General features: G+C 38.0%; 1 protein-coding gene across 1 annotated transcript; it reads right to left on the bottom strand.

Annotated features, from left to right (window-relative positions):
* Nucleotides 1-6203: 6203 nt before the first annotated feature.
* On the bottom strand, nucleotides 6204-9929 carry LOC122329158 (serine/threonine-protein kinase pim-1-like). The gene is made up of 8 exons (XM_043225359.1): nucleotides 9830-9929; nucleotides 8967-9241; nucleotides 8358-8613; nucleotides 7788-7882; nucleotides 7567-7617; nucleotides 7078-7462; nucleotides 6589-6759; nucleotides 6204-6340 (listed from the first exon to the last, which is right to left on the bottom strand). Exons 1-8 carry the CDS (start codon nucleotides 9927-9929, stop codon nucleotides 6204-6206), a joined length of 1470 nt encoding a protein of 489 aa, XP_043081294.1.
* Nucleotides 9930-10198: the final 269 nt, after the last annotated feature.

A 10198-nucleotide genomic window follows, 5' to 3' on the forward strand; every position in this document is an offset into this window, starting at 1 on the left:
CAGTGTCACTCAAGAAAATAGTGTCAATAATGCGAGAGGATGATATTAAACAATCAGTTTTCTAATATCTGTGCAATGAAGCTGACGATATTGACAGAAACTAAGTGTCCCCAACTAAGTAAGCCAAATGCGATTAGCGCTTTTCACAGAGCATATTGTCCCAAAGCAGCTTTACAGAGAATAGCGTTTGTTAGGAAAACGCCACATTGGAAGCAATACTGTCGTGGAACGCAAATGTCTATTAGCCACAGAATACTTCCGCGTTTTTTTAAGTATCCATCACTAGACACCAGCAGGGATTCTTGCAATTGTCTGGAAGCATCTTAGCAATAGTTATAATAAATTAGTCACCTATCTAACTAATATTTGAGGCAAAACACTAAAATAGTTACAATGATAAAATAGTACAATGATCAGTATTTCTGAACTATTACAGTCAAATATAGTAATAAAATAAAACGCTAACGTTATTTGAAGAAATATATTTATTTATATAGCTTTTAACAACACAGGTTGTATGAAAGCACTGTATAGTATAAAGTAGAAGAGTACAATGACAGGGATGTATAATGACGAGAGTGACCAATTTGTTATCAAATGCAGAGACGGTCTCTGTAATCAATTCAACATTAAATCACTAGAAGTTAAGTGTCCCCAACAAAGCAAGCCAGAGGCGACAGCGGCAAGGAAACAAAACCCCATGCATATAGAATGGAGAAAAAATAACCTTGGGAGAAACCGGACTCAGTTGGGGTCAGTTCTCCTCTGACCGGACGCCCAGCACTTAACTTCCAGTTCAATTTTAAACGCAGCTGTGTCAGATAGTGTAGATGACTTAGTGTGTGTGTGTGTGTGCATCAGGATCTGGTGATCTGTCGACGGGCGCATCTAGGTGTTCTGGTCTCTGATGAACATAATCTCTGTGTGCTGATCCACCATCTAGTCTGGATACAAATTGTGAAACAGATTAAGAAAGAAACAAGACTAATATTAGCGTAGATGCCATTCTTTTTACGATGTCACAAGTACATTGTATTTTAGGAGTAGTGTTCCCGGTTCCAGTTGATCTAATTAATGCAGCCTAAAAATCCTCTAACGGATTTGAATAATAAAAGTGTGTTGGTGTGTTATGTGTAGGTTAAGTTAAAAAGATGTGTCTTTAATCTAGATTTAAACTGGCAGAGTGTGTCTGCTTCCCGAACAGAGTTAGGGAGATTGTTCCAGAGTTTAGGTGCTAAATAGGAAAAGGATCTGCCGCCCGCAGTTGATTTTGATATTCTAGGTATTATCAAATGGCCAGAGTTTTGAAAACGCAGCAGACATGCAGGACTACAATGTATTAAGAGCTCACTCAAGTATTGAGGAGCTAAACCATTCAGGGCTTTATAAGATTTTAAAATCTATCCGATGTTTGATAGGGAGCCAGTGCAGTGTTGACAGAACCGGGCTAATATGATCATACTTCCTAGTTCTAGTAAGGACTCTAGCTGCTCTAAAAGCCGTCAGAACAACCATCCAGTAAAGCATTATTGTAATCTAATCTCGAGGTCATAAATGCATGAATTAACATTTCTGCATTAGAGGTTGAAAGCATAGGACGTAATTTGGATATATTTTTAAGATGGAAAACACAGTTTTACAGGTTGAAGAGTAATGGTCCTAGCACTGAGCCTTGAGGAACTCTATATTTCACTTGTGAGCAATATGATACCTCCTCATTTACTGCTACAAACTGATAGCGGTCAAATAGATTTGAACCATGCTAAGGCACTTCCTCTAATGCCAACATAATTTTCTAGTCTCTTCAAGAGAACGTTGTGATTGATAGTATCGAATGCTGCGCTAAGATCTAATAGCACTAATAACAAGATACAACCACAATCAGTCGACAATGATGATAGAAGCAGGTCATTAGTAACTCTAATGAGAGCAGTCTCAGTACTATGGTATGGTCTAAAACCTGATTGGAAATCCTCACAGACACCATTTTTTTCTAAAAGGAATACAGTTGTGAGGATACTACCTTTTCTAGTATCTTTGACAGAAAAGGGAGATTAGAGATTGGTCTGTAATTTACTAAGTCTTTGGGATCAAGATGTGGTTTCTTAATAAAAGGCTTAACGACAGCCAGTTTGAAGGTTTTGGGAACATATCCTAATGACAATGATGATTAATTTTAATGGTTAATTTAGTTACTGTATTGAATAAATACCGGGGGTTGTGTTTGTTTTCTTCTAAAAGAGATGAAAAATAATCAGATCTTGCTATTTTTAATGCTTTTCTGTATGACAGGATACTCTCCCTCCAGGCAATACGAAATACTTCTAATTTTGTTTTTATCCACCTGCGCTCCATTTTCCGGGCTGCTCTCTTTAGGCTGTGTGTGTTTTCATTATACTATGGAGTCAGATTGTTTTCTTTCATCTTTCTTAAGCGCAAAGGAGCAACTGTATCTAAAGTGCTAGAAAAAAGAGAGTGCATAGTATCAGTTATATCATCAAGTTTTTGTGTTGTATTGGATGTGCTAAGGAAACAGAGGGTGATAAATTGAAGAGCAAAGCTTCAAACAAACAAACCTCTGGACAGGATCAATCGAGATTGCAAACACCTGATACTGCATTTCATGGAGCTAAACATTTGGTGCATCCTTACTAAAGGCTTAAAAATACAGGCTTTTCATTAAAACAACACAAGTTGAATGCTGATCTGCACATGTCTTTACTGACTCAAATCGAATTGTTTGTCATGCACACATCCTGATTAATGTAAAAGCAATTTCTGAATAGTAAACAAAGCTTAAAAGATCAATGAACTATATTGTGAACTATGATAGAAAATTCTGCATAACATTAAATAACCTCATTTAAAAATCCATTGTAAAATACTTCATGCACAGCTGTTGAATTCTACTGTGTAACTGCAGAACTTCCACTGGTAAACTCATCACATTGTGTATCTGACAACAGCCTTTAAAGTTCAAACGTTCAAAAAGGAAATAAGCTTCTAGAGCTAATCACCATAATAGCAAATTCAAGCAAACAGAACTTTTTTTTTTCAAATAATAACCAACTTTGCATTGATTTGGCAGTAAATTGGAATACAGCAAATATTTTATTGTAAGAAATTAAGGTTAAATATGGTACAATTGGAAATATGATAGTGTATTATAGTGCTCAAGTAGGAACATTTCCTCTCAACTTTCAGAAAAAGGCAAACCAGAATACTCTTTTCAATAAAACCAATATGTTTATGAGTCTCAGGCTGCTTCAGAAGCAGGTGTTTCTCATGACACTTCACGTTGAGGCAGTAAAACTCACCTCTTAGATTATAAAAATCTATTTTCAATGTGTCTATAGACAAAATCAACAGGTCCGCCACTTCTGAGAACCTACTGACGCTCTAAATAGGGTCTTTAAGAAAATGCCTCAATTTTCAGAGGTCAAGTACATTGTTCAACTTCATGTATTTACTTTGAAATGCATGTAAGATTGTTCTTTTTTATGCAAATGCAGAGCTGTTTAAGATGCTTACTTGTCTGCATAACCTGCTCTACCCAATGAACAACAAGAAAACATATTTCAAGTGAAACTGCTCCCTCTGTTGGCAAATCATGTGCCAGTAATCTCTGCTAAAACTGCCAGATCACAGATCTGAGCAAAAGAGAAATCACAGGCAAATCTATAAGCAATCCATAATTATGAAGGAAGAAATTCAGTGACCCTTGAAGGGGGTTTTGAAGTTGGATTTAAAAAAAAATCCTTCAATTTTGCTAGAGCAGCTTTAGAGGCTATAAATCACAGAATAGAAAGCAAAAAGACTTGTACTTGAATGCAGATCATTTTATACAATGTTGTCAGGGTAGTGGTTTTCCTATACAGTTGGTCTATATTAGAAATGCATGCACAGAAAAAATGACAGAAGCACAGTTTGCATTTTTTGGTTTACTTTAATAATGTACCACGGTTGCAGTAGACAAAGAAAAAAATGTTTTGTCCTTTTACTAATTTGTGTTGATCCCTGAAACGACAAATCTAAGTAGAGAGGTCTCTTCATAAACAAGAGATAAACATCAGGCGTTTAACGAGTTTAATGCTTTGGATTAGTTGATTCTTGTGTGTAGACTAAATCTGAGAGAAGGGTAGTGTAACCCAGGTTCAAATTCAACCAAACATATATATTATTCATATATATCAGGATGCGTTTAAATAACGTACTAAAATGTTGCACAAAATAATATGTTTTCTTAAAATTTGATCTGTATAATTTCAAAATTGTATAGAAATGTCTCGTTGAGCGAAATAAAGCGTACGCGTATAAAACAAATAAATGAACAAAAGTAAGAAAATAGGAATTAAAAGCGGAAAAGTATGGGCGCGTAGGCGCAGGTTACGTGTTGACGTCAGTAGACGTGACCCGGAAAAAAAACGTGAGAGAAGCGTGCTTTGCTGATCGCGTGAACAGAAACAACGCTAAAATGACTCTAGATTGAGAGTGCCGTGAAAATTCGATGTGGGTGTTAATGGTATGCGCAACTCTCAGTGTAATATTGTGTTCATTTATTTTGAAGTTAAACGTTATTTCATACCTTGTCGTTCTGAGACTTTCCTATTTTGAGTGTTTTATATCAATCAATCAATCATTTTTATTTATATAGCGCTTTTAACAACACAGGTTGCATCAAATATAATGTCAGTACAATGACAGGGATGTATAATGACGAGAGTGACCAATTCTTTATTAAATGCAGAGACGGTCTCTGTAATCAATTCAACGTTAAATCACTAGAAGTTAAGTGTCCCCAACAAAGCAAGCCAGAGGCGACAGCGGCAAGGAAACAAAACCCCATGCATACAGAATGGAGAAAAAAAAACCTTGGGAGAAACCAGACTCAGTTGGGGTCAGTTCTCCTCTGACCGGACGCCCAGCACTTAACCTCCAGTTCAATTTTAAACGCAGCTGTGTCAGATAGTGTAAATGACTTAGTGTGTGTGTGTGTGTGTGTGTGTGTGTGCATCAGGATCTGGTGATCTGTCGACGGGCGCATCTAGGTGTTCTGGTCTCTGATGAACATAATCTCTGGGTGCTGATCCACCATCTAGTCTGGATACAAACTGTGAAAACAGATTAAGAAAGAGACAGGACTAATATTAGCGTAGATGCCATTCTTTTTACGATGTCACAAGTACATAGTATTTTAGGAGTAGTGTTCCCAGTTCCAGCAAATCTAAGTAATGCAGCCTAAAAATCCTTTAACGGATTTGAATAATAAAAGTGTGTTGGTGTGTTATGTGTAGGCTAAGTTAAAAAGATGTGTCTTTAATCTAGATTTAAACTGGCAGAGTGTGTCTGCTTCCCGAACAGAGTTAGGGAGATTGTTCCAGAGTTTAGGTGCTAGATAGGAAAAGGATCTGCCGCCCGCAGTTGATTTTGATATTCTAGGTATTATCAAATGGCCAGAGTTTTGAGAACGTAGCGGACGTGCAGGACTACAATGTGCTTTATATGTATGTATGTATATGTACAGTAACTCTGTATTTTACTTTCATTATTTTTTTTTTGTTTAGTTATTTGGTTGACTGGTCAGGGCAAATAACCAGTAAATAATTATGATTTAAAACCTAACAAACTTATTCAAAATGCATTAATCTACATCAAATATAAATATCAATAACTAATAAGCATAATAATAAATAGAATCAATATACCATAAATAAAAACCAACATAAAACATAAGAACCATTTAAGAAACAGCTGAACTGAACAAATGTGAAATAAGCTTGTTTTGAGTTTTCTTTTTTTTTTTTTTCTTTCCTGTTTTTTTCTCAATACTGTCTCTTATATGGATTCTTGCTCATTTCAAATATACATTGCATTGCAAGGGTCAACTTTTCTGGGTTTGTTTTTTATATGACATACTAATTCTGAATTAATAGAGTTTTAGTCCATTATCCAGTGATCATATGTTCTAGTTGGTTCGTCTGGGTAAAAAGAGTAACTGCAGTAGTCTGTTACAGAAGACAAGTAATAATCCTCTTGAAGGAGGTCAAAAATACTTATTGTTCATTTTTTTAATGAAAATGTGTACAAAAAAAAGGTATTAAAAGTACTAGGGAAATAAAATAGCTTAATTGCTTCAGCTTTAGCACTGCCTCGTCACAAGAACCTTCTAGAAAGTTCTTTCCTTCGATCGATCTTCTTCACTCCTACGTTACTCCACCTGACCCCTGATCTACCGCTGGATCATCTTCCTGTTGAAACCATTTGTGATCTAAGAGCTGCTCTAACGTCGCTCTGTCGTCTGGATCACGTATCAGGCACTGGCTTATCACTTCCTGGCATTCTGTAGGTTTTCAGAAGAGCGCTGGTAAGTCACTTATGTTCTTTGTGTCCATGTGACACGACAAAATTGTCAAAAGTTTCCACAATATACAGCTTGCTGCGTGTTAAACAGTTCATTTGTAACTGGCACAACCTCTAACCCTTTTGAATGTCCACTTTTCAACTCCCCAAGACTGTGCCGATGCTTACGTGTGTTACTGTTTATCATTGCTAGTTTACCGTTTATCATTGCTAGTGCTGTTCTCTCACCTTTGGATAAACTGGAGTCAAACGCCAGATCGCCGGCTATAATCTCCTCTTCGGTTCGAAAAGCTTGACGTCCAGTTACTAATTGGTAGAGCATGATGCCCAGAGTCCAGACTGTTGTCGGGCCCGCGTGATATCTGCGTTTCGTGTAGAACTCTGGTGGCCGATGTCTTCCTGCTCAAAAAAAGCAAGGCATTGTTTCCATGTTTCTATTTCACATTTCTGTCCTCTTAAGTAAGGGTGACCGTGACATGTCCTTTTCCCAGACGCGTCCTGGCCAGGATTTCTATATTGCCCAAAATATATTTAGGTTTTGGCTTTGAGTGCAGACCGATCTGTGTATGACATCGGTTCCTTACGTTTCTAAAACGCTCTGGAGGTACTTTGTATCAAAGCATTACAGAAATCCTGGCAAGGACGTGTCCTGGGAAAATGGCACGATGATCACATATAAATCACATAAAGGATCTGATCTTGATAAGACTAACTCACCTCTGAATTCATACTGATAGCCAGATTGTTTGACGAGGTCACCGGAGCCGAAGTCTATTAATTTGACTTCCATCGTCTCCGTATTAACCAGGACATTACTTGGCTTGATGTCACGGTGGAAGACACCTTGATCAATGCAGTGCTTTGCTGCGAGCACCGCTTGGAACATCAAGCCGCGTGCCTGCGTTTCATCTAGCGTCCTGTGCTTGCAGTCAAGCCGCAGTCCAAGCAAGGTCAGGCAGGGTCGCGGATGCTCCAAGATCAGGATGTGCTGATCCTCCTCTTCAAACCATTCCAGCATGTATACTATGTTGGGGCTCAGCGGAGCTTTTTTCAACAGGAGGTTTAGAGCCACTTCCATCAGCAGTGGCTTGGAATACCCAGCCTATAGAGGAAAGTGTGAAAAAAGGTTAGTTAAATCATTAAAGTTCTTACATTAAATAGATATGTTACGCGGATTTCAAAATATTCAAATATTTGGAAACGTACAAAATGTATATACTTGTCGATCTTCCTCTTCTGAATGAATTTGATGGCGACCTGCAAAGAGTTAAAAAAAAGTTTTGGTCAATTCATTGTATTTAATTTTGTAATGCTGGAAAATAACATTTAAATATGTGCAGAAAATGTTCTCATTTATAAAAGACCAAAACACTGATAAACTCTACAAAAATAATAAGCAAGAGAAAAGCAGAAAAAAAGAAAATGACCTGTTTTCTGTCAGATTTACGAATCCCCTGAAATACGCTGCCGAACATTCCTGCTGAAATCTTGTTTCCCACTTCATAAAGGGAGAGAAATGGACCTGAAATATACAAAAGATGTTGGGAATATATACATAGACAAAGAAAAGAAACATTTACAATGACATGCATTTAAATATTTGCTTTAAATCAGCACTGAGATTTCAAAGTTAAGTAAAAAGAAAAACAGCATGTTTGTAAATAATGACAGTTTTAAAGAGGAAATCAAGAAAACAATCAGAATTAAAATTACATTCTGAATAGCCAATAATGGCTTAGACGCATGACTAGATCATAAATGAATTACTATAAAGCATATGATGGAACTAGACATGTTTTAAACAAAGGAGAAACAAGAAATGCTTGATGAGGAAAAACAAAGCAGAAATCACAGGGCAGTCAAGACATACACTGAAGCAAGTAGGACATCATTTCAAACTCAATGGTGAATGCAAAGGATCAGACAAATACATAGATTACAGGTGTGAAAGATCAGGATGGAAATAAATGAAGCATGATAATAATAATAAGGCCTACTTTCAGCTGGGTCTCTGTCAGAGGTCATCTTGAGACCAGATGCACCAGGAACTGGATTTGGACCGGTCCGGTCAGCATCAGGGTGAGCTGCTGCCTCAGTGCTGGACGAGCCTGGCTGTGGATCATCTGGATCTCTGGGAGCCATTGACTCCGGGGGGCTCAGAAGATCATCTGGATCTGTCTCTGGCTGAAAAGGCACCACATTGTTTCCTCTGTGGCGACAGCGGTCAGCGCACTTTACAGCCTGCCAGGTTCTCTTGAAGAAAGCACGGATGCCACGCCATTTGTTTTTTTTCATTTGCATTTCTGGAAAAAAAACCAGAAAACAGACAAATAAGACGAGTTCGGCTGACTGTGTTGGAAGATCTTTCGACACCTTACGTACCAACTTGCAATTTATTATTGTCTCAGCAAGGTTGTCTTACTCTTAATTTGAGCAAAACTGAGGCATTAATTAATAGGTAAAGCATAAAAGATGTATTTATTTTACGTTGAACGCAGCTAGACACTGGTGTGAAGAATATGACAGAATTGAAAGAAGTCAGTAGACCAACCTTCAGCAGGCTTAGGATCAGCTGGGTCTTTGTCAAAGGCTGATCTTAGCATCACCTGTGCATCACCTGGAATTGGACTCTGACTTGCCAAGTCAGCATCAGGATGAGCTGGTGACTCAGTGCTGGACTGAGCCTGGCTGTGGATCAGGAGATCTGGATCTCTGGGAGCCGTCGACTCCGGGGGAATCAGGAGATCATCTGGATCTGTCTCTGGCTGAAGAGGCACCACTTTGTTCCCTCTGTGGCGACAGCGGTCAGCGCACTTTACAGCCTGCCAGGTTCTCTTGAAGAAAGCACGGATGCCGCGCTTCTTGTTTTTTGTTTGGATTTCTGAAAGGGAAAAAAAAAAGAATTCACTGAAATGATCTGCTACTCAACCCAAACTTTTCCTAAAGGGGGCCAGATTTGACAAATATATATATATGTATGGCAGTAGCTTGAGATTTGTTGAGGACGTAAAAAAACAACCTTTTTAACATATTAATAATTCTAACGAAGATTGACTTTGTACATTAACACATTAATATTGAATAAGTAATATTCTATATTTCATAACTCCTTTACATTCAGTTGTCCTTTAGGTCTAAAGGAATAATGTCATTATTTGTATAAATATCATACATTTCTGCCACAATATCAGTTACTGTTACTACAGTAAATCCACTGTAAATGTAGGGGTTTGTGGATTAAAAAGTTTTCTCAACATTTCTCCTATTTTCCGCGTCAGTGTTATTAAAAAGGTCTTTAAACTGCTTTAAATCACCGAGGAATCTGCTTTGTGTGGAAAGCTCTCACAGTGATCGACAGTAAACGCATTTGTTTGTACATTTGATAAATGATGCTCGGTGTATAATAACTTTACTGACTCTAGTGAAGCTTAAAGAGCTTAAGAGGTTTAATAAAGATATTGTCACAGACCTGTCGGGCGCTCCTCATAGCGGGGCCGCTGCAGGAGAATCCCGCTGATTCGCTCCTGATGGGTCGCTGGTGTTTGCTCTCGACAAACTCTGGAGCTCATGATGGAGCGCTGAATAACTCTCGATCTCTGTCTGAACACGGTGCGAATAGCCAAGATTCGCTCGAAAAATCGCGTATTGGAAAACCGACTTTATAACCAGCGCGCGTTTTTAAGAGTGTGGGCACGTGACAGTTGCTTATGACGTCACAACAGGTCGGCGTTCTACGAACGAAACAAAATAAAAACAAAAAAACAAAAACAGCAGGCTACGTCATAACTGTGCAAATGTCCAAAGAAGTACATAGTAAGTATATTATTATAGCAGTGAA

Source organism: Puntigrus tetrazona, chromosome 23 (genome assembly GCF_018831695.1).
Source record: "Puntigrus tetrazona isolate hp1 chromosome 23, ASM1883169v1, whole genome shotgun sequence".
In the NCBI taxonomy this organism is placed as follows: Eukaryota; Metazoa; Chordata; class Actinopteri; order Cypriniformes; family Cyprinidae; genus Puntigrus; species Puntigrus tetrazona.

Bases quoted from the DNA above. Each gene is read 5' to 3' on its own strand.
- LOC122329158 (XM_043225359.1), bottom strand. From the start codon at position 9,929: ATGAGCTCCAGAGTTTGTCGAGAGCAAACACCAGCGACCCATCAGGAG. The intron at 8,614-8,966 runs GTGATGCTAAGA...GCTTTCTTCAAG, and splicing joins CAATTCCAGGTGATGCACAG to AGAACCTGGCAGGCTGTAAA. The intron at 7,618-7,787 runs GTCATTTTCTTT...AACTCTTTGCAG, and splicing joins GTAAATCTGACAGAAAACAG to GTCGCCATCAAATTCATTCA.